Here is a 27,160-nt window from a genome sequence, read left to right on the forward strand (position 1 = left end):
CCTCTGCAACACCACTAGTGCTAGTCCACAACATATACTGTCAGCGTGCAAAACAGCACTAACACAAGGATGCGACAGATGTTGGCACGACCAGTTCCTGAGGAACCTGGCTGACGTTTTGGAATCCTGTAGGCTGGCTGTAGTCTGCAGCCTACAGCTGAAAAACACCTCATCCATTCATCAGATAGAGGGGAAGCTACTCACTCCTTTCCCAACGAAAAGATTGGCGCACGTGAGTTGACATTGGCAAACTTCGTTATTTACATCCTGAGATCAGTCTCCCCTTGGACATAATGGGCTTTGGTCTGTTGTTTTTAATATTGTTACAGTCCCTTGGGAGGAGGGAATACAGGCTACATAATATTCAGAACTAGCCACTGAGTGCAAGGAGGCAGGCTTGGCGACTACCTCGTAGAATTAAAAGTAGCACTGTTTTTTTTTTTTAAAAGTTCTTTTGCAGTGATACACTGGGAGTGGTGTTGCGATGTTTGATATGCTTTAAAAATGTCCTGTTCTGACCACTTGCAGGTACAAATTTGTGATTTCTCCATGGTTCTCAAGCCTGTACAGAGAGCAAACATCTGATTCTGGGTCAAACAGACCCAGTTTCCATGTTGAGGACTGTCAGTGGTAACAGTAGTGACCCAGGGACCAGTTAGAAGTCTTCAGCTGAAGAGCCTGCAGTCTCAACAACTGAAAGAAGGTGCAGGCCAAGTCAGGAGTACAACCAAGGGCACGCCCATCAGTTTGTTAGCCATTCACAGGGCTGTGCACCTGGAACTTGTCCCCCAGGTCTAGACTGTCAATGCTGAGTTGCCTTGTAACATCCTGAGGCTTCAGAAGAAGAACATTTGGCAGAAATGACCTGAACTGTGGAGCATGCTATTGTGCAAATGCAGACCTCCTCACTGCATGTCAAAAACACACCGTTTTCTGGCCGCACCAACACAATCGTCGCTCTCCACCTGCTCTACTCAACAGGTTTGGCTCCCTGCAAGTTCTTCCTTTTTCCCCCTAAATTAGTGGCCCAATTTAAATAATGTACCACTTTTGATTTTCAAAGACACAGTCTTGTAACTGTTTGATTGCACTTTGTGGATTGCTGGGCCTTTATCACTAAATTAACACCACAGTTGCATCAGGATGTGGATCTGTGTGATGTGAAGCTCCAAAGAGCAACAACAGTCTTTCCTGAAGACGCTTTTGAATATGACTTGGGACCAAGGACTAGGATTACAGGCCTAACCACTAAGCAAGGGCAGCTGCAGGGGGTGGCAGGGCGACGTCATTACTACTGCTCTGTCACCAGGAGGTGTTCGAGCATTAAAGGAGCAAAACATCAGTGAGCTGTGGTCCCCGACTGCTGACCTTCCCACTGCCCCGTGGCTCCATGGGAGGCGCAACAGGCAGAAAATGTCCAGCGGGTTATAACACCAATCTGTGCAACCTTTGTAACAATGTGTGCACTATTTGCCAGTTAACACAGAACAAAAATAATGCTGTATAAAGGTATAGGTACATTTTCTGATCCTGATTTTGCTGCTGTAAACAGAGAAGCAGTTCGGTGGTTCAGATGAGCTCTGACAGCTTACAACCCTAAATACAGAGAAGAGGAAAACTACATTGCCATTTCTCTGCTGTCATTCTCTCCTGTCCCTGACATAGTTATAAAAACTATTTATACATAGTTTTCAGACACACAACCACAAATTGCTCCTGATCAGCATTTTTCTGATTATTATCGTTATTTTTAATTTAAAAAAAAAATACAAAATTTAAAAATATGCGCTGCCTTGACTCCAATGTAGCTACCTCTCTCCATCTGCAGACACCGCTCTATGAGTTCAAGGTATGTCTTCCACGAAGCACTATCCAGTCCTGCGTCATGAGTAACAGCCTATCAGCATTTTAAGATACATGCTAAAAAGTTATTTTTTCATTAAATATATATGACTAACATAAATGAACTTAACTTCAGCAAAGTCTTGAGTTGGGGTTTGCATTCTTTAATATTTTAATGGCAAAATTTTTAACCTTCCATCAAATGCATAATGTTTCCCAATATCTGTATTCAGTCTCCTTGATAACAAATAATCAGTATTAGCCCTAAAATACTGATTGACCCCATACTAATCGTGGTGAAAAGCATTATCGTAATAAGTGGATCATACTGTGAAAAATGAAGTTACCTGAGACTCTGAGATCTTTCTCTGTTTTTCACTCTCTCGTTGTTGGAACATAGCTTCTCCCTCCTTGGTCCTCTCAATGTTCCAACCCATAGCCAACATGCTTTTCAATGATTCTTTCACTGGCCAACGGTAAGTTTCTCTTTCCTACAGAAAGAACACACACAGGTTTGACACTCTCTCTGTCCTGTCTGAAATTTTACATTGATAATTGGCATATGGCACAAAAAACGGTATTGCTAACCTTTTTGTATTTTCCTGTCATGCCAGTCAAGTTAGAAAATGAGTAAGTGTGCCATGACAAACTACCATATGAATACTATTATCTCTGTCTTGAAAACATCTCTGTCTCAGAGAGAAGTATCTGCCTACCATCTGCCTGTAAAAACTGGCCAAACAAATATTTCTTAAATTAGCTGTCAGATTGTTTACTACTCTCAGCAGCTGAGTGTGTACCAGGGTGTAAGTACCTTCTCACTCAAAGCTTTGTATGGCTTCAGTAGTGGGTGCGTTTTGGCCTGTTCGTCCACATTGTCTCCATGTTTCCAGCCTGCTGACATCTGCAACAACAGTTTAATACAATCAATGATTTTCAGGAAGAAGTTACCAGATGTCTGCAAATATACCAGAAAATGTAAACTACAATTACAAATCAGGTTTATTTTTGCATTTTTTGCTAACCTGTCCACGTGTCTCTATAGTGCAAAAGGAACACTGTAAATTGAATGTATGCATGAGTGAGGAGGACACTGAGATGGGAAAGGACAAACCTTCTCTGAGGACCACTTGTCATGGGAATGCTCTGCGTATTTGTTGGCAATGTACTCAAGTTTTTCAGGAAGGGAGATACTGGAAAGCAGAGGTACGTTTAAATATTTCTGTTGTCTTCAAAGTCAATTTTGTTTATATATTGAGCAGGTAGAAGCTTTGTTTACACTTGTACATGGCAAACATGCCAGGAAAACACACCATTTAATGAAATGCCTGTCTTTGAAAAAAAAAACACATTATTGATATCAGTCAATGTTAAATTAAATATATCATTGTAGCTTATAATCTTGTTGACTCTAACAAACCAAGTGCAATATCAGATTACTTACTTGGCAGTGTTAATGGGCTTGGGATCAAAGTTGCCCTGTGCATCCACTGATGCCTGTTTCTCCAGCGTTGCCCCTAAACTGGCATCCACAAAGTCCGGAGGCAGGGCTCCAGCAATGGCACACAGGCATGACTTGGCCATTTTGAAAAGTTCAGCATCATACTTCTACACAGGTGGAAGATAGAGTAGAAAGGTGGTTACAAACTGGCTTACTCGCCTTTTTCTAAATATTTTTTAGGATATGTCCGCTTTGACTATTAGATTAATAGATAGAGCAAAACCAGGGATAGAACAGAAAAGGAGGAAAAATGAAAGTCTGCACCAGCTCACAGCCTGTCACAGACTGATAAATGATTCATCTGTGTTGACTGTGCTTCAGCTGCACTGCTCACGCGCACTTCATTGAGCTTCTACTTCACTGCCTCTGACTATCAAGAACCTTTCTCTAAGGAGCACCATGCTCAAGTGTTAAAAACTCAAAATGTTCAAAAAAACAGAATATAGGAAAATAACAACAAACAAAGGAAAGCCATAGTAGAACAAACAACACTGGACTAACAAACATTTTGCTCTGCAAAGAGGGACTGATGATTTATTCTCAGTGATTGAAAATGGGCAAGAGAATGAGGAGATAGGGAAAACAGAAATAATACAGCTTTATGAGTAATTTCTTGTTTCATGCACCCAGTGTTAGCTTATCTAAAATAATCTATACAACATGTTTCCTGGTTGTACCTTCTGAGAAAGGGAGTCAAAGATTCCCCAGAAGAGTTTTTTGGTAAGAAGGAGCTCCTCCTCAGAGGCTATGCCAAAGCTGCCCATACCAGACGGCAGGCAATAGTACTTCCAGTTCTGCTCATAGTGGTTGGTCAGCAGCTGGAGGTCAGAGATACAGGAAACAAAAGCATTCACATTGAGGATTAAAAGTTAAAGAATTTATATTTTTGCAATCTGATGATGACGGAGACCAATAAAGGGAAACACAGCAGCACAAAATCAACATTATACTGCATATTATACCTAAACAGGTAACGTACATAATGCTAAATTTAGGAACTGGGGAAAGCAATCATATACATGTTTAACAAACTGGACATGAGAAAAATAAATACGTGGTGAAATAATAGATGCATGTGATTGCTTCTTATAATTATGCCATATCTTTTTTAACTCATAAATCAAACACGTCATTGACAAGAAACCATTTTACCTTGAGAGGTATCTTGCAGTATTCGGTGAGCATGGGAACGTCAAACACCAGTCGTCTGAGCAGCTGCTGCATCATAGAGGGACGCAGATGCCTGTGAAAAAATACACACGCAATAAAAACAGGCAGTAGTTAAACTAACTACAGATTCAAGGAAAAATAGTTCCCTCTTGTGCAATTAAACCAAGTCAGGCAACAGAATACAAATATGCAGTCGTGTCACGGTATATTTTAAAAACTCAGTGAAAAACTCAAATACTGGATATCAAAAACCACAATACGTCAGACATGTAACTGGGATGGCTATATTACTTTTTGTTACAGAGTGCATACCATACCAGTCGATGTTTCGTAACAGAAGAATTAGCAGACTTACGAACTGGGCAAAGTAAGCACATATCTAAATATTAAATAGAATACATTTCTAAAATACTAATAGATTCAGCTACTTTTTTATGTTTGCACAAAACAATGTTGTAACTAAATTAAAAATACTGTATTTGTTTGTTTGATGTACTAAACTAAAGCCAGAGCCAAGCCATTTCACAGCAGGATTACATGAGAATGTAAATGTCTAGTCTGCCTGTAATGCTTTCACTCAGCTGAGTCTGAACAAAACTTGAGAGGTCTTACTTGCAGATAGCGAGCAGACACTCCTCAATGGTGTCCCTTTGGGCTTTGGTGAGTGAGCGGCCTTTGGACAGTCGATAGATAGTCTGCAACGTAGAGTCAACCAGCTGTGCGTGGTGCTCTGTGTTGCCGAAGAGATCTGCACAGCGGGTCAGCAGAGGCAGTAAGGCCGAGCCGATGTACCTGTTCATGGCCAGCGCCGTCTCTGTGGTGCTCAATACCTCCTGTGGGACAGAGAACAATACATGTTGCTGAAGGATGATGGGGCAGTACAGACTTCATAGGTAAAGATTAACAAAGAGTTGCAATAAATATAGATTCCTGGTCACACCTGAGGCCTTACTTATCTCTGATGTACCAGATGGGCATAATTTTACTCCTTAAAACAAATTCTGAAAAGGGTGGTACTGACTGGATTTAAATTGTTTCTGTATTTTCTTGTTATTTTGACTTTTAATGGGAGACAGGTGGTGTTTGTGACTGTGCTGTTTATGCTTATGCCTGCAAATGAATTTGCAAAAGGTAAACAAATCCTGATGGAAACTTATCAGGGAAAAAATGATTAAAATTACTTACTGCCTATACTGCTCATTTGCTGGTTTCACTTTTGTTAAATTTGCAGTTTTAATTTGCCTTGTATGAAAACAACATCTATCACCTTCAGCTCTGGGGACTTTTGTCTGAATTTGGCATATATATGACAGTTCATAAATCACACAATTACATGATAAATTGGGAAAGTAACAATTCGATTCCTTGAGAAAACATTTATATCATTATTACAATAATTACATGTTGTGACTTTGGCTGTAACTCTTTATTCCTCGTTGTACAGTATATTGCTCTATGCCTGAGCCATAGTAACAAAGGCCAAAGTCAGACTTGAGATGTGGCCATGGTGATAAAAGGTAACGTAATCGCACAGAACTCGTTGTCTTTTCGGAATCATGTAAATCTGTAAAGTGATGAAAAATGACAAATTATTTTTTGTCTTTTTATGTTTTATTTGTGCCAGTGTGGGTTCTCTCCGTGTTCTCCGGCTTCCTCCCACAGTCCTAAAACATGCTGAGGTTAATTGATGATTCTAAATTGTCTGTAGGTGAGAATGCGAGTGTGCTTGGTTGGTTTTCTCTCTGTGTAGCCCTGTGATAGACTGGCGACCTGTCCAGGGTGTCCCCCATCTACACCATGAGTCAGCTGGGATAGATTCCAGCACCCCCCATGACTCTACAGAGGATTAGGCCGTTTATAGATTTTGGATGGACTGACGTTTTAGTTGTAGGAATTTAAATGGGTCAAGCAGAAAGTGTGTTAGGATGATTGTTTTAAACTCGTCTAAACAAGTCTACTCAGAAAACCTGATCCATCACCCCTTGAAACGTTTGCGGACTCAATAGATGTGACCCTATCTGATAAAATATTGTCAGTGATAATCTAGTTTTAAAGTTATTCAGAATTATTTATGTGGACATTGATAAAGTTTCATACAGTCATACTCAGATTGCCCCTAAAGGAACTATTGTATCCTTAAATACCACACAAGCAAGACTTATGAGAGTGAGCAGATGTGGAATGTTTCGAACCGTGTGACTTTACTCATAATTATTGCAATGCTTGTAAAGATTTACAACAAAGGCTTTGTTGTGATTGTTCTGAACAATCAGTGGTCACGTTTGCTATGATTATCTGCCTCAGCAACTCATCTTATTAGCCTAATGGAAAATCAACGTATCTGCATGGATTGAAATTATTACAAAATTAAGAAAGCTTAGTTGTATAAAGAAATGTAATGTGCACAAGGAAGAGATGATAGACATGTCATATTACACTTGTTAGCAGCTACTAGTGTTACTATGTGCAGTCCAAAAAGACTAACAGGAACAAATGTTTTGTTAGGAGTTGGAAGGCGAAAGGATATGTGGTGAAAGTTGTTTGGACTTACTGTGTCCAGAGACGCTGAGGCCCGAAGGTCAGGCAGGAATCCAACCTCCAACATCTGGAGCAGGAAGCTCTGGTCCTCGATGCCGTACACTCTGTCCAGGAAGAGCACCATGGGGGCCTTGTGGTCCGGACAGAAAGAAGCTGACATGTCGGGCTCTGTCACTGAGCCATCTGAGGGTTAAACACATTTTTTTTAAAAACAGACTCTTATGTTTGGGTGCTAATGGTAGTATGATATTTGATTAATAACTGCACTGGTGATACGACTCAACAGTTTAACAATTTCAAATTAAAATTGAAATGTTAACAATGCAATTCGCAAATCTCAAAGGCTGGAGTTTAGGATACATGTTATGCAGTGCATCTGACCCAGGGTTTCAACTGTCGTGTCAGTGGTTTTATTAATTTTTAGCGTCCTCCTTGTGCCTCCTTGTGTCTCATGTGGGAATCGTCATCATGTTTTAAAACAATTACATTGTCAATATTGAACTGAAGCCTGACTTTAAAAAAAAAAAAAGAAAAAAAGATTATATTACAATCAAATTGCAATATCTGTCAGAAAGAGCTCAATAAGACATTCTCCCCAAATGTTTCACTTTTTAAACACTGCATTTGTTATTTCTATTTAATGTCATGCTTTTCCACTACATCAGACAAAGTGTATATAGCAGGACCCTCAAGATCGTATTTGGAAGAAGTGGAAGAAAATCTAGCTTTAAAAAGAAGGATTCTGACTACAGAGAGAATTCAGGAGAAAGCAGGAAGAAAGGAAAAAGTGAGGTAAAGAAAGAAGTCAGCAGAACTAACTAAAGTTGAGCATTAAATATAGTATCAGGGATACCTGGTTTATGACCAAAAGGAGCAAAAACACAGGGTACAGGCTAAAGGAGTGAATTTAAGGTAATTGTGATCACAGGCATGATAAACTGTGAAACACAATTATAAAGGCACAATCTTGTGAGTTCCTTTAAAACAGAACTTCTTTAGTTTTTTGTTTTTTTTAAATTAATAAATGGTAAAAAGAAAACTGAATATTGATGCTTTTTTTCTGGTGTGATTGCTGCTTTGGATAGCTTTTTAAGTATGATGAACCACACATCATTTTTAGGCAAGGCGCAATCTGAAAAGACACTAAAACATATCATAGGCAGGATTTTTCTCCAAAGTAGAGACAAAAAGAGTAAGATAAATTTACAGTTTCACTCTTGACTGATGTCTGCTGGCAGGACAGTCATTTACAATGATATAACTGCAATTGGCGGAGGTGAGATGATTCTCAAAGGGCAGAGATATGAAATATTTTCACTTCCTAGACGTGGTAGCATGACATACATACATAGTGTACCAGCTAAATCAACTTCTTATTAGTTCTCCCAGGCAGTAAAGATATACTATGTTTGTATATGCAGTATAAATTCAGATGTTTTATCAGACCACTGTACAGCTTCAGCCTTGAATCCAGACCAAACAACATTTATCAGTCTTCAATGATTTTCTGTCTCACTTCTGGCTGCTAGTACAAGTTTTTTTTCTTCTCACTACACTGAGCATTTTCAACCTGATGTTTTTGTTGTTCCATTGGCTTTAATGTAATACAGAGACGTTTACCTGTTGCTTTTTATCAGCTAACAACTGCATGACACAATATAGCACACAAGTAAACAACAGCCACCAAGTCCAGCTTACCTTTATTTATCGCAGGCATGTTGAGGGGGATGCTAATGATGCCCACCAGGTCTGTAGTGGGAACCAGAGAGCGTAGAATGGCTCTGATACGCAGCGCCTCGCCTTTACCTGCATTGATAAGCTGTAACAGATGCCAGAATACATTTTATTTTATTTTTAAATCACCTGTTCGGTCCGCTTCCTGTAGCAATAACACAATAGAGTGTCTGTGAAGATTCTCTTTCATCATGGTCATGGCATATCTAAGTGTTAAAACAAAGACGACCACAATTGCTTGAGCTTCTTGTTGACATTTCACTTCTCATCCTAAGTTTGCTTGAGCTCCTAACATTTAACCTTGCAATACTAAAGTAGGGTGTATAATACAAAAATTAAACACATTTAAAGTAAAAACGAACTTTGTGATGCCTGAAAAATAAGCAGACAGAGGATGAAATAGCAAAGATGAAACTTCTTTATGCAATGTATTAACGTTGTAGTGCTTTACCAAGGCAACAAATGGACACCCCTACACTATTTATACATGTTTACTTAAAACAGTGGCAGCTGATTTGTCTTTCCCCAAATCAGGCTGGCAATTGGAGCCTCACATGCATTTCAGGAGCGCAGCGTCCCAGCAGGTCAATAAGGGCAGAGTAGAAGGACATGATGGCATTGCCCATGTGAATAACTTCTCCTTCTTCCTCACCAGACCTGAAACGCACAGATACAAGAACACACTAATCTGTGATTGTAATAAACATTTTGCAGACTGAATTCTACAAGGTTGTTTGAGAATACAATGGTCAACAGAGGAGCAGTAGATTGGCAATTGTGTGAGCATTTATAACGATGTATTGGCACAATACCCAATCTCCTTACTGGTTACTATGTTATACATATTGATTTTGACCAGCTTCCCAATCCCTCTCCTCACTTCAGGCAATAATGACTTTCAGCATTAAAATGCAGGCAGTGTGTTACAGCCTCTGCATGCTGATGTGAGCAGGAAGGGACAAACACTTTTTACAAACTAGCCGCAGCTTCGATCAACGTCAAGGCTGATATATTGCTTTTTCTTAAGCCTCCAACCAGACAAGTGCCTCTGTATGATGTACTTATGTTCCAGTTGGTTACAAAATGTCCAAGGTACTGTGTTTCGGGACTTGCTTTAACAAAACGTATGTTGATTGTATTAGCATTTCTATTTGTTCTTCCTAGTTTTTCCCAAAAATTGGCTAAATTTCTTCCCAGTAATATGTGTCAAATTCATAATAACATGACTCTATTAGAAAGTGCAACAACTACAAATAATGCTCATTTAGCAAAGCTCAGAAACACACGGGGAAATCTAATTAAGGGTAACAATTCACACGTCGAAACAGATAATGGGAGACTTAATCAGTAATGACTGCTTTCGAGTCACTGAATGGGCTTTTACTGTGTCATGGTGATCGAACCACTGATTCAGAAGCTTTTAAGGAGGTCGATAAAAAATTATGTAAAAGAACAGATTTGTACCCAGCAGTCACTCCAGCAGGGGTCTTTGGCAGGTCCAGGGCAGGATCCTCTGAAATTTTGATGGCCTCCTTCATGGCAGCCAGTAGACCCTGTCCTCCCTCTCCCCTCAGGGCGGGGCCGAAACACTCTGGACGTCTAATCAGCAGCTTCACCACCACATTGGCATTTTCCTCCACACTCTCACCTGGTATACACATACAGCAGACCAATGGGAAGACGTATCACGTTAAGCTCTCCTACACCGTAGGTGATGATTTAATTATCCCCAAAGGGAAAGTTTGGAGTCAGCTGGAGTGCAGAAATTCTGGAAGTGGCATTCAGCACCCGACAAAAGGACAATTGTATTTTTTATCCAGGAAAAGCTGACTGACATTTCCACTTGGGAACTGAGCAGTCTTGGCAGCTCACCAGCACACTGGCACTCTTTCCTGGCATATTTTTATATTTTGTGCAATCCCCCTTTTTGCATTTGTCTAACAAAGTCTGTATTAAATACCCTAATGCATGTATACAAACTACTCAAATACACAGATAATGTATCTCATATTACACAGCATTCATGTTACATTAAGGTTTTCACAGTAACCCCTACCCCAGACAATGATACATGACATAACCCTAACCCCAAACCTTTTGTCTTGTGCGTGCATACAAGGACACACATGCACACAAGGGTAAAGTGATATAATCTTTAAAGCTTTCTCGCAGTTCTATTGATTAATAGTGTACAATTGGTATTGCAGGAAAAAAAAAAAATTCTTTACACATCTTTTATAAGATAGAAATGCAGTCATGTTTATTAGCCCTTAAGGATTCAATCAATGCATTGAGTAACACTGAGCATATATAGAAAAACTCAACAGGACATCTTTAGTGCCACAGTGAAAAACAATGTTTTACTGTCAATACATTTCTATATGCTGTGCAAAAAGGGGGATTTTCAGGGGATGTGCAGTTACTCTTAAGAAAAACAAGATTTTGAATATTTACACCATGTACTTAGTGTGAAAGTTGACAGACGTACCGTTGCAGAAGACAGCAAACCTGAGGAACGACAGGTAGCGTTCTCCCTCTATGGGGTTCCAGCCAAGGTCTGGGTAACCCTTAGCAACCAGCATCGCACAACTCTGAAGACCACATCCTGCCAGGTATGTCACTACCTGCACACAAACAATCCAGTTTCACTCCTGGGTATTATAATGGCACACTCTGTCTTTTTGACTCTCAGCGTCAGCAGCAGTGACAGCTTGAAAACATTTGCTGAGTTAGCTTATCCAACTGTCACAAAATCATTCAGCATTTTTTCAGAGAAACCTTGGGTGGCATAGTTCATTTTTTTCTATTTCTGTCTGACTTACTTTTACTGTATGTCAGAGAAGAGGAGCTGTAATAAGACATTGGGTCACACGTTAATAACTAAAAGGAATCTACTGATATTTCTGTATTTCCAGCTGTTTTAGCAGTTGATCCTTATAAATGTATAAACAGAATGAGAAAATTGTGACACTGTCTTTGCACATGTGATTTTTGACTAAAATTATTTTGTGGAATAAATATATCTTGTTTCTGACTCTCAGCATGCTACATGAAATCTGATAAAATTCACAATTTTGCAGTGCCTGAAATAGTATTAAACACTTAACTAAGTCTATCATAGTTCCGATTTATAATGGTACAGCAACAAACATCTTGAGCTCAGATTGAATCAACATACTCTGTTAATCTAATAGATTGGAACCACAAGGTGCTGCCTGATTATTAACTCTGTAGTGAGACATTTTTAAATTAAGGCTGTGAACCTTCTCCAGATCCGGCTCCTCAAGGGCCAGAGCCAAGCCGTTGTTGTCCATCACTGAAGATGCTGCGACATCCAGTGGAGTGGAGCCCCGCATAGCTTCAGAGGCTAAACACACACACACCAGCAAAGCAAGCATTACATTTGTTTTGTATTAAACAACAGGGGGCAGTCTATCAACATATCACATCTTTCTTCATATTCCCTATTCTATGGCTACAGCTCAACATACAAGAAAATGTACAAATAAAACAGTTTTCGAAGCAGATTCTAACAAATGCATTAAAACATCTTTTAGAAAATGACAAAATATTAAAATTGAAAAAATGCTTCATTACTTCAATTCTACCTTATCTAATTTCGTTAATATTTGACAATCAGAGTTGCAAACAATTTTGTGGAACCACTGAGCTGAATATACGTATAGAACTTAAAAATCTATGACTTCTATTTACTGCAGTAGCATTCATATTGTAATCGATAGAGTTTTTAAAAGCAAGCTGAATCATACTGTGTCACAGAAGGAAACTAGTACTCTGATAATGTGCAAATATTCCTACTTTCAAGTTAATGAATCCTCTGTGACTCAGTCTGCACAAACACTCCCTGCCTCCATAAATGGTTGCATTCCCACTGGGCACCTTCTCTCAGAATATGTGTGCACAATGTCGCAGGGTAATTAAGATTAAAAAAATATATCTGATATTATAACTACGTCCTTCATGCAGGCAAACTAATCATTTGGGACAATTAGCACTGGAAGCAAGTAAAGCAACCACAAGATGCTGTACATATTCACACTGACGCATTTGATTTATAAATAAGCAAATATCAAATGTGTCATGTTAGGAAACACAACTGTTGTGTTTGCATTCATCTGTCCTCTCCAGACCATGTGAAAGCTCTCCTCTTTCACAGGCCGGTGCTTCAGTTTACAGCAGCACCAGCACATGGACCTCAGTGACTCATCAGTCCTGCCATACACGCCTAAATAACCCTCATTTTCCTCCCACCCTCGCTGCCATTCTTCTCTCTCTCTATCAGCTACCTCCTTCTCTGCCCCTTTCACTCTCAACCTGATATTCTGGCATTTTGAATTACAGACTGCTACTCTTCCTCACCGGCCACTTGTCATAATGTGGGTGATAAGCCTAAGTCTGCACTTCAATTAGCTGAAAAGGTCTTCCAGCAAGTGGCAGCTACTGGTTTCAGTGAACATTTTGTAGCATTTTGGGAACAGTGAAATGCATTTTTTTGTAGTTACAGTGTGGCAAATACTTGAGAAAGAATTTCAACCTACCATTGTATCACACAAGTACTTTGCTCAGTATTTCTCTTTCCCGCTGTATTTCTTCAACTTTTTCCTTCCTTCATCACTGTGTTTTTTTATGCATTTTAAACATCCTCCTCCCAAAATCATATCCTGAAAAAGCCATGAGGTAACTGTCAGTAGATCTCATCTAGTAAAACTACTATTACGTACCCAGTCCGACGCTGCTGTTCTCCAGCAGGTAGCTCAGGTGGTCAAACATAGCTTTCTGGTTCTGGCGGCTAATACGACAAAAATAGCACAAGAAACGACAACAGCTGGCCACCATCTTGGGGAAGGCGATCTCCTGGGAAAGAGGAAATTAAAACACAATGTAAAGACGCACTGGTGCTAGGTCCCCCTTTCTTACGTGAATCTGAAACTTGAAATGTAAAATATAAAAGTGAATCTGCTGTTACTGGAGCAACAAGACTGTATTTATGAAGATAACACAACTCTAGTATTTATGTAAAGAAGCTGTCGCTGAAGCTCAGTAAGATTTTAATTTATTTTGACAAGTCTGAAGGTCTTTCACAAAACTATCAGAAAGCTTATACTGGAGTCAATAAATAGAATTTGTTTTCTGTTTAGAATACATCAACTTAAAATTCATTTTGCCTTCAAGACCTTTTGCGTCTAATGCTATTACACCTGTGTCATCCTCATTTTCTAAGTTCCAGTATGGGCTCAGTCCAAGGTTAAGACTGAGCATAAATCAGCAGAGTAATTTTCTCCACACCAGAAATACAAGCACATTGCCAGAGGATGAATAGATACCAGAGAGAGAGAAAGCTTCATCTTACTTTTAGCAAATTACAATTTGCAAAAATGCACAGCACAGAAAATCACACTTATCATCAGGCAACTGACAACTGCTGAATTTTCAATCATGCCAAATGCTTTCACCTCGAAAAGCAGATTTCAAAGTAATTTTATCTTTTGAATGTGCAGCTTTATTTAAGAAATGTTAATACTATAATGTGGTTGTGCTGTTTATGACTAGATATCAATCTTTGTTTAAGTCTGAGTTGAAAAATAGCAAATCTATGCTTACGCTTCGGCTTTCCAAATATTATTCCTATTCCTATCATATTTTAGATATCACCAGTCTTGCTTGTGTGATAAAAACCAAGACCAGTAAATCCTCTAATTAATAAATCACATACAGCACCACGCCATGACTAAGACAACATGTGTGATAATCAAAGAATAAATATTACAAACCTGATATACACTTATGAGCTGTGGTACTGCCACTTTATATGGCCACAGTAAGTGAAGTGCTCATATCAAGTGGCAGTAAACTGGTCTGGAATTTATGTTTGAGACTGCGTGATCAGACTGCCAGAGTCAGACATGAAGGCCTGAATGTCTCCCTGAGGTCTGTGTGTCTGAGGTTCAAATCATGCTTGGCACTGGCTGTGGCATTAAATCACCAACAGCTCCTCCAGCTTCTGTCAGCACTGCCCAAAAAGGTCAGGTTTGAGAGGCCTCTTCTCATCCCAGTCATGCCATCCTATGCCTACTTTACTCCTCTGCCCTCTCTATTACCCCTGCGGTTTTTCTGGGTATTAGGTTGTTGCTCTTGGCTCACCCCAACCTCTTTGGGTAAAATTTGTTTTCTTGAGGTCAGTGTACAACCCATTGAGGATTAAAGGTTTAGCCAGACACAAACCTCTTGCTCTAAATCAGAAACTCAGAGTTAATTCAACTTAGGTGTACTTTGTGTATTGATTGTCAAATCAAGAATTGCTAGAATTGAGAGAACAAATAATTAATTCACAATATCCCGATAAGAGGTAGTTTAAGTTGTGCTTCCTTTGTTTTATATGTCTCTTTAAAGTGAATGTGTTTGGCAAAAAGATTGTTGGATAGCAAAAGGACCTAGGGTTTAGTAAAGTTATAATGGACATCTTGTGAACAATTTTTTGACATTGTAAGGGCTTATTAACAAAATCTGCAGATTAGTCTTAAGTAAAAAAATAATAATAATTGCACTGAAATTGAAGGTAAGGATGTTTTCAGGGGGCAGGAATTATTCTTCAGAAAGAGGCAATAAGACACTTGCTGGCAAAACATGAATTAAGGTTTTCAACTTCTTGCAACAGTTTCTTGGTTCCTAGAAAAGTTCCAGTTCAAACTGGTACTTACTTGACTTTGAATCTTTAAGTCATTATGGATGGAAAACATAGGAGGTGCTCTGAGTACTGGAAAGTTTTAACATCAACTGTTCCAGAATAGGTGTGTTCATGGATTTTGAGTTGAGATTGTTAACTACTATTCACATTCATGACTGTAACAATGAGCCAGGTTTACGATAAATTACACTCTGGGGACAAATAAAGCGAATGATTAATGACATAGTTTGTAACAGCCATGACAAAGCTACTGTAAATGTTGTCACGCCTACCTGAGACTTGTCTCCTCCCAGCACGTTGACCATGACCTCCATGACCGTCTCGTGCATGCCCAGCACTCTCATCAGATTGGGGTGCTGGTAGAAAACCTTATTGTTCATAATGTCACTGGGAACACAAGAAAGTGATTTGGCAAGTATTGACCAGTTTGAGGCATTATATGCCACACTGGAAATATTGCTGGAATATAGTTGATAACGATGTGTAATGGTGAACAATTTTGTGATGTTTACACTGCCTTTAAAAACAGTGCGAGCTGTCATTGTATTTATAGCACCATATTTTCTTACCCGAGGCCATCAATCATGAGTTTCTCCTCCTCTTTGCCCATGCGCACTGACAGCAGAGACCGGATTTGACCCAGAGATACCAACAGGTTAATAGCATCCTGCACGGATGCGGCACTGATGGTGTAGGATTTCTTCATGGCTCGGAGCAGTTCCCCGATGCCATCATACTGCCTCCTCAGCAGGCTGAACATCACTCTGACCAGCTCTGGGTCCTGGATGTGAGACTCTTGAGCCCAGCTGGTTATGGTTTGGGAGATCAGCTCCTTCAGATTGGCTTGAGAAGAGAGAATTCAACATCAGTGAAGAAGTGAAGCTATTGCTGCTTAGTTGTCAGAGGTGAAGCATGTCTCCACACCTGACTCCAACTAAACATTGTGTTCCTGTGTGTATTGGATTGTTGTTGACACAGTTTGGAACCACATCTGCAAAATGCTGCTACACAGGCAGCAGAGAGAGTGCTGTGTTACTGCCATGAGACTCTACACTGATCATTAGCTCTTATTTTGTCTTTCACAACAGACAGATCTGGACGACTGGTGAAATCACTGGTAAGCAATTAGGAAAGAGAATCTTGTTATCTCATAACAACTCAGGAAATCTTTACCAGACAGATGCTCTGTGTGAATCATTCAGGGTTTACTTTCTAAACAGTATTTCAGTGGAAGTTTCTGAAAGAGCAAAAATCAACACATAAATCTGTTCAAATCGTGGCAATCATTGACATACTTGTATGATTTAAGCAGATGCCTCTGGGCAGCTGTGATTGGTGCTGTGATCTTTACAGTTTAGGCATTTAGCACACAGCACAATCAGTAGAGGCTTGTGTAGTGCACTGAATGTTAGAGGAAGCCAAAATTACATCATCTGCAAAAAGAACAGCCTCTGAGGGGCTCTAGATGTTTCACAGGAGAACGACAGTGATAGATGAGTAAGATATCCAGTGATTCAGCAAAATTTTGTATTATCAGCAACAAAAGTCCATGACCAAGCAAAAATAACTAAAAAATAATAAATAAATAAATAATTTAACCAGATAACCCTTCCAATTACCATACATTGATGAGGAGATGTTTTATAAATTAGGATTTTTTTTTTCAGACCAGTGTACATAGCAATTGTGAGCAAGAGGCTAGAAGTCTCGAAATGCAATGTGTACTTGAGTATATGTGATCTGTCATTAGAAAAAAGCATGGATAAATTAACAATTACATTTAAAATTTGACAGCATGTCTAAGCTGAGCACCAGAAGAAAGACAACTACAGCATATTAAACTAGGATATTTTTATGTTACATGTAAAATATCAGGATGCAAATCCCAAGGGCTCCCCCTAAATTCCCTATAAATGTATTAACTAGGTTACTATTAGCCCTGCGATAGACTGGTGACCTGTCCAGGGTGTCCCCTGCCTTTGCCCGAAGTCGGCTGGGATAGGCTCCAGCCCCCCCGTGACCCTAGTGAGGATAAAGCGGTGTTTAGACAATGGATGGATGGATAGTTTACTATTTGTTCCCCCCTCTTCCCAACCATGCAAATCACAATGCCATCCTCTTTCCATATCTTGTCAGAATGCACCACATGCACTCATCATTCAAAAAACCTTCACTCTAAAGTGCTGGAATTAGAAAATATTGATTGAGTTTCCTGAGTTTCTTTTTTTTCAAATTTTAGCTACTAAAACAGCAACTGCTGCTCTTAACCTTTTCCTTCCTGCAGTAAGCAGACTTCTAAAAGGTTAGGGTATAATTTAGTTTTTTTGTCCTTCAAACTTTTAGCTCCAGAAGGAGTAGAGTGAAAGAAAACGGTTTGACCTGTTTCAAGGACTGTTGAGAAACATCTGTGTGCTCTGTTCCCTGGACACCTTAAATAGGATATTAATTTTTTTAAAGTTATATATTTTTTTTACTACATACATTTTGCCAATGTTTATAACACAACAGAAAGACAGATACACAGGGAGAGAGAGGAAAAAAAAACTATTTAACTGTAGTCCAGGACGGGAGTGTTTTTTTATTTTTTTTTATTTTTTTATTTTTTTAAAAGCTGTAAAGTCTGGTTGATTCCTAAAACTTTATCTTAACGTCTCATCAAACCTGAATCTTAGGGATGACTACCAGCAATAAAACAAGGCACCACTACAGAGAAATTTGCAGACCCACAGTGATAAATCTAAAAGCTGTGGCTAGAAGCTACACCTCTCCAAATGATAACATTGTTATTCCAAAGCTATCGCTGAACTTTGAGTGTTTAAGTCAAACAGCGCAACATCTGTAGCAAACAAAGGGTCAGATTCAAGCAGAATCCTAATGAGAAACGAGACAGAAACAAACACAGAGAGAGGGAGGGTGCCAGCTGCCCTGAAGGTGAATGTCTCGCAGATTCACATCTGCTCTGCATCATCTCAAACAGTGGCTCACAAGGGAAAACTACCCTGTCTGCAAGCCAATCTGCAAATGACCACACTTAGCCGGCACAGTATCATTTACAGAAACTTTTCTGTTTCATAGCTGCTCCAAGCTCAGTACAGATCAAACACCACATTGACTGGGTTATTAATTGCAACTCTGACAAAATATCTAAATGTTTCTGTTCAATTTTCTAAATGTATTTAGCATAGCACTACAGTATAGCTCCAGGGTCTGATTTTATCATCAGGACTAAGGGTCATCACTAACAAAATGATCCTGTATATAAAGCAATTGACCTGTGCTACCTTAATAAATTATACTAAGATGTTAACAGTGCGTCTGAAGTAGGGAACAGTGATGTAGAGGTAATTAAAACCATTACCAGGAAAATACCCTCCATTACAAGCAAAATGTAATTATGTGTTCCAGAATAATTTTAAACATAAAAGTTTTTGGAAAACTAAAAAGACCAAAAATCTAAAACTCTGATATCAGCAGACAGAACATGGAGCAGCTTATCCAGCAGTGAGCAGCAGAGTGACTAAGGATTACCAGCTATCCTATCCACTACTCTTTATCATTTTTACAAAATGTTCTTTTACAGCCTACAAAACTCCATGTTGTGTAATCTACAACAACTCCTTGATAATATGAAGAGTTAGGTTTTTATTAGAAGACTAAGGTATAAGGGCACAGTCAGTGTTAGAGTTTATAGACTTCATACTTTTGTGAATAGTAGGTGATTGACTTAGAGTAATGATTTTTATCCCAAAAGTGCTTTGATTGATTCAGATGATACATCATTTTTTAAAATCTTGAATATCAAACAATACAATAACATTTACAAAAAAGTATTAACTTGACTATAATGTAAAAGGAGCAGCTTGTTTCCCTCTCACATTATTTAACCAGTCTACTATACAATAGGATCTCAATATGAAGGAAAAAAGGTAATCCAGGTCCGTCAGAATCATCTTGAATCACATCACCTGTCCATTTATAAAGCTTTTTAATAATGCAGGCTAGGTGTGGGAGGCTGGAGTGAGGCATTAAAATTTATAGCAGGAAGCCTTCCAGGGGCTGTCCATTAGTCTTCTATTATTTGAAACAGAACAAAACCATACTTTCAGCAAAGGGCAGCAAAAAAGAATATTGAAAGCACTGACCCTCGGCTGAAGCAAAGACCTTCCAAAGTAGGAGTTGGAAAGTACACATCTATTTCAATGTTTCTGCAATGCCAGTGTGATGTTTTATTAGAAATGTAAAAAGTACTTTGTAGTTTGTTTTTTGAAATTAGACAAAAATGTACATGTTGACAAGACACCACTTTGATGTCAACCACACTAAAATCCTGTGTGAAAGACGTAGCACTTCCAAACAAACTTTGAAGATTAGGATCCAATTCTCTCCTGATGCCAATGTAAAAGTAAAAATGTGATTTTCAAAAGCTGACCTGTTATGAGATGTTGAATATTCTCATGTGGTTTGACTCTATGTCACCCTCTGTGAAGTGGTTCAGAGGTTCACAGATTCATTCATTCATTATGCCATGAGTTGCTCAGAAACCTCAGACAATCAGTACGCGTTCAGTGTATTAGGCCATATTACTCTTTGGTGTTCACAGGTACTCACTAGGGGCGGCCTGTTCTTTCTCTGTGGGCTCCTCTTCTGTTTTCTGAGGTGGGCCCTTGATCTTGTAGAGCAAAGCGAGGAGACGGCCTTTTATAGAAGTGTCCTGCTCTTCCTCTTCCTCCTCTACTGGAATTCCTGCAACGGCAAAGACATTTCTGTCAGACACTCAGGGTTTCAATGTTTTATGTTGGATGCTTCAGTGTGCCTAGAGTGACTGAAATGTATACCCATGTTCAAGGTATTAGTGATGGCAACTGAGAGCATGATCAATGAGAGTCAGAAACCTCCATAATATCGCTCGTGTTAAAATAACTCAGTGCTTGACTGGTTTCTGTCTAAAGCGCGAGAACAAACACAATAGAACAAAATCAGTATGAAGAAATAGATATTTACACTTAAACTAAAGTAATGTTTGGACATCAGTGAACTGAAATGCACATCATCTGCCTAAGCTGTGGGACTGTACCACAGTGCAGTCGCAACTCTTCATGGAAGGAGTTGAGTTCATCCTGGATCTCCTCGGGGCAGGGACAGTCCTCCCCTGCACTGAAGTTTAACAGGATGTTGATCTGCAGGAAACAGACAAACAGGGCAATAAGGCTAAAAGAGCAGAGAGAGAGGATGGTATAAAATAATTATTATGGAGAGAACAATAGATGAAGAGATGGAGGGAGAATGAGCAAACAAGAATACAAGAGTGTGAAAGAATGAATAAAACAACTATGGCATAGCACAGAGCAGTGGAAAGTCACACAGGACAGCACATTACCATCTAGAGACACAAGCAGAATTGCTCAGGCAGTGTCCTGCAGTATGTGCTCACACAGGCTTTCAGATAGTGTCTGTCTGATCAGCGCAGACAGAAACAGTCTGAAGCGGTTTACATCAAGTCTAGTTGAAAGTGTGAATTAAAACACTAAAACAATTCACATACTGTGATGTTGAAAAGCCTGCTATCTTAAGCAACTGCAAATTTGCTGTGTTTGCTTTAAGTCACAAGCTAACTATAAAACACTAAATATAAATGAGATGCTTTCTAAGGCTAAGCAAATGCAGACTCCAGTTTAGGCTATTCTGAAGTCTATTTCTGGCAGAGCTTTTTAATAAACCATGGGAGGAACACACAGCAATCATGGAGAATGCTGCTTACAGTATACATCTGCTGCTGACCACCACTACGTATTTGCTGTAGGCCTGTGCTCATCTGCAAGGTTTTACAACTCAAATACACTTAAATAACTTGAACAGAAATATACTGCAGTATGCAGATCTCTTGGCAGAGTTATTACACAATGAGCTGAAATCACTTATAGCCTGTGGTGTAAAGAAGACTACAAACCATATCTGTGGATACACTTTAGTTTGTTTAATGGTGAGCCACTAAGCAGTATCCAATACCTAACCGAAGTTATCAACAAAAGCAGCTTATATCTAAGCTTATTCTGTGTCATAAAATAGTTAAAACCAGGAAAACAAAAAAGGAGTTTACACAAATTGACAGATATTTTAATTATCAACAGATAATAAACATCACCTGTCCAGCCATTTATACACAACACAATTTTAACTTGTAAACTATCAAAGATATTTGATAATAACCAGGGTGGCCCTAATGTGTCTATGAGCACTTTGGGAGATTTTAGTATCTTTAAACCCTCACATTACCAAATAATCTGGGCCCAACATCAGTTCAGACCGAGATCCCAGACCATATTTCTGCTCTGACTGTTAAGACAGTGAAAGGGGATAAATTAGTCTGAAACTCTTGTAGTGAGAGACCAGCCTAACATGGCTTCAAATAAACAATATAGGTTACAAAATCCAGCCTGCCCCCAGCCTGACCACTGCCCTGAAAGCATGGTGCAACGAAACCTGAGTTGATGCCAACTGCTTCAGCGTGTGTTGTGAAAATGAGTAAACCGTCAGGGGTGTATTTTGGTTTAAAGGTTCAGATAGCAGAGACTGCTCTGTTTGCTGTTTTGATTTAGACTTACAAGTAGCATGTACTGTATGCCCTGTAAACCTAGCCAGTGTGACCTTGTGTTTTTGTACTTTAATATTCTGCTTTGCTATGTCTACCGTGTTTCATAATGCATCCGGAGCTGTAAACTTGCTTGAAAGTTTAAAAGTTGAACATACTGTAACATAAACTCCCCCTTTGGGATGAATAACAATATTCTCCTCTTAAATGCCAGACATTTAGCTCTCACTGCACAACCAACTCACTTCAAATTCAATTTAGCTTCACATATGGCCCAATTTACCCTTTGGGAATTCTACCTTAAAGTAAAGAAACAAGTGAAAACAAAAAGGGATTCAGAGAACAACAAAACTCTGTCTTCCAGTCTCTGCCTCTGACTCTGTACTAGTCAAAGGTCATTGATTTTCTTTTTTTCCGCCCCATGATCCAAGTGATCCGTGGTGCTGGGGTTTTGTTGGAGTATAAAACTATAACACAATGTTGAACATAAATAACTTCTCAAACAGGATGTAAACAAATTCTTGTACACAAACTCTACTTCAATATTGTACCTGCTCCTGTGGCGGCGAACGAAACTCTTTAGTCTTCTTGGCAGTAACGGCAGCCGACATGTTGAGAGCCAGCATTAGCTCATTGTAGCGGAACTTTTGATTGTACTGCAGCTTGGAAACATAGCTGTCGGAGAAAGAGACGATGGCTTCAATGCGGTGCTTCAGCTCACAGTCACAGAAGTAGTGCAGCAGCTCACACATCTGAAAATGGAAAACAAAAAAAATCCATTAAAAATAATGTTTTTCTTTACTTCTTTCCGTTCTTTCTCATGTCTTTGTTGTTTGGTGTTGTTTTTGAATAATGATGTTTACGTTGATTATTTGAACTTACATGATTTTATACAGAGTGAAATGTAGCATATTACTACAGGAACATTAGTATTCAGCCACTATAATCCTTTGCACTCATGCAGTCACTTCTTAGCAAGAGATGAATCATAAAAGCTCTAAACTGCTGACAAATGTGGAATTAGTGTACCAAAACGGATGAAGGAAAATATGATGGGCAAAATTAAAATTTAATTAAAACTTTGGCAGATAAATTAATGGACTTAGTTTTATGCAACTTTTTTTTCAATCTTCAGTCTTGATCATTAAAATTAAACGTGCATGTGCATTTTTTCATGATCATTTTAATTACCTGATGTTTGACAGACTCAGGCAACGACTTCTCCAGCAGACCTTTGATTAGCGGTTTGCTCTCCTTGGTCTCCTCCTCTCCTGCCTCCACAGCCTTCTCCTCATTTTTGCTCACCTCCTCCTTCTCTCCAGCAACAGCCACCTCATCCCCTTTCACTTCCTCATCTTCTTTAGTCTCCCCAAACACATTGGGGTCAATGAGGAGGAGAATCAGCCTCACCTCCTCGCTGGTCAGGACTCCCATGATCAACAGCGTTCCAATGAGCTTCAGGATGGGAACAAACTGGTACTCAACACTCCCGCCTACTGGGTCTCTGATGTGGATCCCTCCACCTTGCACGGCCTCCGTAAGCATGCTGATGGCTTTCTCCTTCAGGATGCCCAGCGGGATCTGGGGGCTGTAGAGGAACTGGTGGCGTTTGGTGCTGATGATGCCGACAGGGGAGAAGTTGACGTGAGGTTTGAGGGAGGTGCTCAGGCTCACACCAGGCAGAGAATGCCGCTTTGACTCGTCAGGAAACAGCTTGATGGAACGTGTCTCGTCCGTCACAGGGATAATGAACTCGTTGTTCATCATTAAGCGAGCCTCCTTCGCTGTCTCAAGATGGATGCTGGCAATAAGAGGAATTAGTTCAGTTACTGCATATGTCTGGAGACACTGGACATCACAAATACCAGCAAATAAAGATTCAGTGCTCTAGATGTAGGTTTAAAAATAACCCTCCCTAAGTAGTATAAATGTTCAATTAGTGAGATTTCTACAGGCCCACTGCACAGAACTTCCATAATATATCTGTGAAAGGAAACAGGGTAGCTGATCAATTACCATGATTCAGAGATTACCTGACTAGCTACAGGGAGTTCTCCAAATCTTAGGGGTTCATAATCAAACTCCTGAGACAAAGTCATCCAGTAATAAACATGATCATACCCTTGAAACGGCATTTTCAGGGATAATGTCAGTATGAACCATGTTGTCAAAGTAACAGATCATATTCATAATGTATGATGTTGGCCCAATTATGTGACAATTATGCCAAGAAAAGATGGCTTCAGTTACACTGGATGTAAGCTCGCAATACAGACACATCTCAAAAGCATTATTAAGATTTCAAGAATAAATTTACTTAGAGATCTTGTGCACCACTCCATCACTTTATCAATTCATGGCGCTGGATCTGAAATAACTCATTATTCTATGACAGATCTTCATTAGATTATCTGATGAGTAAAACATTTTCTGTCAACCCTCTTTTCTTTTCCATACATGACAGTGGAAGTTGTTAACACCTGCAGTATTGTAAGTTTTCATTTTGTATCACTGGCAGCAAAAGTTATTATTTTTCCCACTATCACTTCTATTCCTTCATATTGCAAATGCAGATAAATAAGACAATTTTTAAAACGGCAAGTAAAGTTGAAGATGAATGAGAAAACCATTCCAAAACTGCAACATGATCAATAAAATAAAATCTTATAATCTGATTATGGTATATTTAAACCAAGTAAATTGCAGTGCAGCTGACACACCTGATAAGGACATTGTAGAAGCCCTCTCTCAGCATGCCAGAGAGGTACTGGTTGTCGATGGTGTAGAGAAACTGTGACTGGTCCAAATGGCTGCAGAGGGCATGAGCTACACGAGTGTTCCCCAGTGCACAGAGGGCGCAATACAACTTCAGTGTGTGGTAGTGGAACTTTCTTAGGTCTTCATGCTCAGACAACTCCAGGATGTCCAAACACCTATAAGAAAGACAGAGTAGAATAGCAGAGCTCTAAGGAGTCATTTACATTGCAGCCGTATGCACTAATTGGCAAACTAGAGATTCACTGTACTTACGAAACAAGAAGACAATGTAAGCTTTGATACCAATTGTCTACTGGCATTTCTCCTTTTTAATGTTTCTCTGTGTATTAGGTTGTTGTGGGCAAAATCTGGATTTCTGCTTCATTTTTGCAGCAATGAGACATATTATTCTTTTGGCAGACTGCCATCTTGCAAATATAAAAAAAACAAAAACAAAAAAACAATGTTACCTCATGGTCTGTTTGCCTTGCCACGAACTTCTCATAAGCTACTCATCACATGTGTTGATATGAACAAGAAACCAATGACTTACCAATGAATTTGATAGTTTTTATTTAGTAATGTGCATGGTATATACATCTGAAAGTTCTACACTGCTTTGAAAGGAATGGACGCCATATTGCAGCATATGACAGGTTTTCCAGAAAATTAGGTTTGAAAAAGTGATATTTGTTTCATTTAAGTGTAACTATGGCATTGTAGAGAATGTTGCAATACAGACTGTTTGTAGGCTTTTATAGTGAGTCTTTCAGAGTCAAACAGACTAAATTTGGCCGCCATCCCTGTCAAAGTAGTCTCCTTCTGCTGCAGGAATACAACACTCGATCCCTGGAAGACCCATCACATAAAGCTGTCAATCACCATCTGCGATGAGCACTGAATTCTTGAACTACGTCAAAATGTCAACCTTTCAACTTTTCATTTTGGGAGAAAAGGAAGAGGTCACTACGACCCAAATCTGGTCAGTAGGGTGGGGGGAGAGCAATGATTGTGTTGTTGTGGCCAAAAAAAAATCACAGTGCATGGGAGCACTCACATGCCATCGTGCCATGGTTCATGTCGTTGAAAACTGTGTGAACTACTGTTTCTTCTCTGCTTGGTAACTGCACACCCACCCCTCATCACCAGTGATGATCCCCCATATCATTTTTTTTTTTAAACATTGTATGGCTACACCAGTCATACACTTCATGTGATGATGTTTATATGTTCCAAACCTAAATGCTTGTTTTCATTATATTACCTGTTCTCTTCAGGTATATGCACGGCCATCATCTGCAGAGGTTCCAGACATTGGATCACCCAGCCGTGCCGTTCACTGACCCGAGCTGTCTCCACACTGAGGAAGGTATTCGGCATTCGGCTCCACATAACAGCCACGATGGTCTGCACATCCAGTCGTGGCGGGCACTGTGGCACTGGGTTCCTGTGCTCACTCTTGAATATAGCTGATGAGAGTGGCATGGCATCCTGGGATCAGAAGGACAAATATAGAATTAAAAAGCAAGCTTGAAGAATGAATGACTACATTAACTATCACATGTTTTTGGTGTGAACATTACATTTCCTGAAATAATATTTTGATACTAAAAACACTTATAAATGAGCTCTGAGGACCTTGAGTGATCCTTGAGCAAAAGGAGATGTTTACCTTCACTAGTATTTCATTTACAATTTTTACTTTCCTTTTACTTTTCTAAGAACTTCTCTGAATGAATAAAATATCAAGATCAGTCATTGTTTAATTCTAACCACTAGTTTTTAGGCACAGACAGCACGCATATATCATTACAAAAGCCTTCCTAAACCTAATGTAGGGCTGTTGACTTGTGCCTGATTACCTGAAGAAAGAAGAGAAAAAAATGAAAATTGAAAAACCCCATGCAAAAGTGCTTGACATACAGTATTAAAGCAATGCAATAATTACTTTGAGGAAGTTGAGGTCAATAGCTATGGTATAAATAAATGACAATGAATCAAACTATGCAAAACTTCAGTGTAAGATTAGAAAAGAAACAAACCTTGATCCTGACAAATTCAAACTGGAAAAGATTTGCGCTGGTGGGGCGAACAAACACAGCTGGGAAGAGCTTGGTATTTGGCTCCACCTGAAAACAAGCCAAAACCAAGATATCACATATTCCCAATATAATCATATATACTCAATCCCATCAGAATAGAGGATTTAAAAATGTATCAAAACAAAACCAAAGTGCAGCAACACATCCATGACAGAGATCTGCACTGAACAAAGCACTTTTTGGAATCTAGAATCAGTGGTGAATCAATGTTGTGTTAATGG

General features: G+C 39.3%; 1 protein-coding gene across 4 annotated transcripts in view; it reads right to left on the reverse strand.

Moving 5' to 3' along the window:
* The window catches only part of ryr3 (ryanodine receptor 3), a 116,582-nt gene that overhangs the window by 31,214 nt on the left and 58,208 nt on the right, over nt 1–27,160 (reverse strand). For all 4 annotated transcript variants that reach the window (XM_008284879.1, XM_008284871.1, XM_008284862.1 and 1 more), the window contains 23 exons: nt 26,880–26,966; nt 26,102–26,328; nt 24,801–25,013; nt 23,272–23,881; nt 22,632–22,832; nt 20,566–20,668; nt 20,100–20,234; nt 16,061–16,334; nt 15,764–15,878; nt 13,528–13,660; nt 12,049–12,152; nt 11,274–11,409; nt 10,250–10,433; nt 9,340–9,442; nt 8,750–8,870; nt 7,065–7,234; nt 5,126–5,346; nt 4,496–4,586; nt 4,021–4,161; nt 3,287–3,450; nt 2,957–3,035; nt 2,657–2,746; nt 2,190–2,333 (listed from right to left, as the gene is read on the reverse strand). In XM_008284879.1, coding sequence (XP_008283101.1) covers nt 2,190–2,333; nt 2,657–2,746; nt 2,957–3,035; nt 3,287–3,450; nt 4,021–4,161; nt 4,496–4,586; nt 5,126–5,346; nt 7,065–7,234; nt 8,750–8,870; nt 9,340–9,442; nt 10,250–10,433; nt 11,274–11,409; nt 12,049–12,152; nt 13,528–13,660; nt 15,764–15,878; nt 16,061–16,334; nt 20,100–20,234; nt 20,566–20,668; nt 22,632–22,832; nt 23,272–23,881; nt 24,801–25,013; nt 26,102–26,328; nt 26,880–26,966 — 3,846 coding nt within the window. The remainder of the gene's footprint in view (nt 1–2,189; nt 2,334–2,656; nt 2,747–2,956; nt 3,036–3,286; nt 3,451–4,020; nt 4,162–4,495; nt 4,587–5,125; nt 5,347–7,064; nt 7,235–8,749; nt 8,871–9,339; nt 9,443–10,249; nt 10,434–11,273; nt 11,410–12,048; nt 12,153–13,527; nt 13,661–15,763; nt 15,879–16,060; nt 16,335–20,099; nt 20,235–20,565; nt 20,669–22,631; nt 22,833–23,271; nt 23,882–24,800; nt 25,014–26,101; nt 26,329–26,879; nt 26,967–27,160) is intronic.

Source organism: Stegastes partitus, unplaced genomic scaffold (assembly GCF_000690725.1).
Source record: "Stegastes partitus isolate 25-593 unplaced genomic scaffold, Stegastes_partitus-1.0.2 Scaffold9, whole genome shotgun sequence".
Lineage (NCBI taxonomy): Eukaryota > Metazoa > Chordata > Actinopteri > Pomacentridae > Stegastes > Stegastes partitus.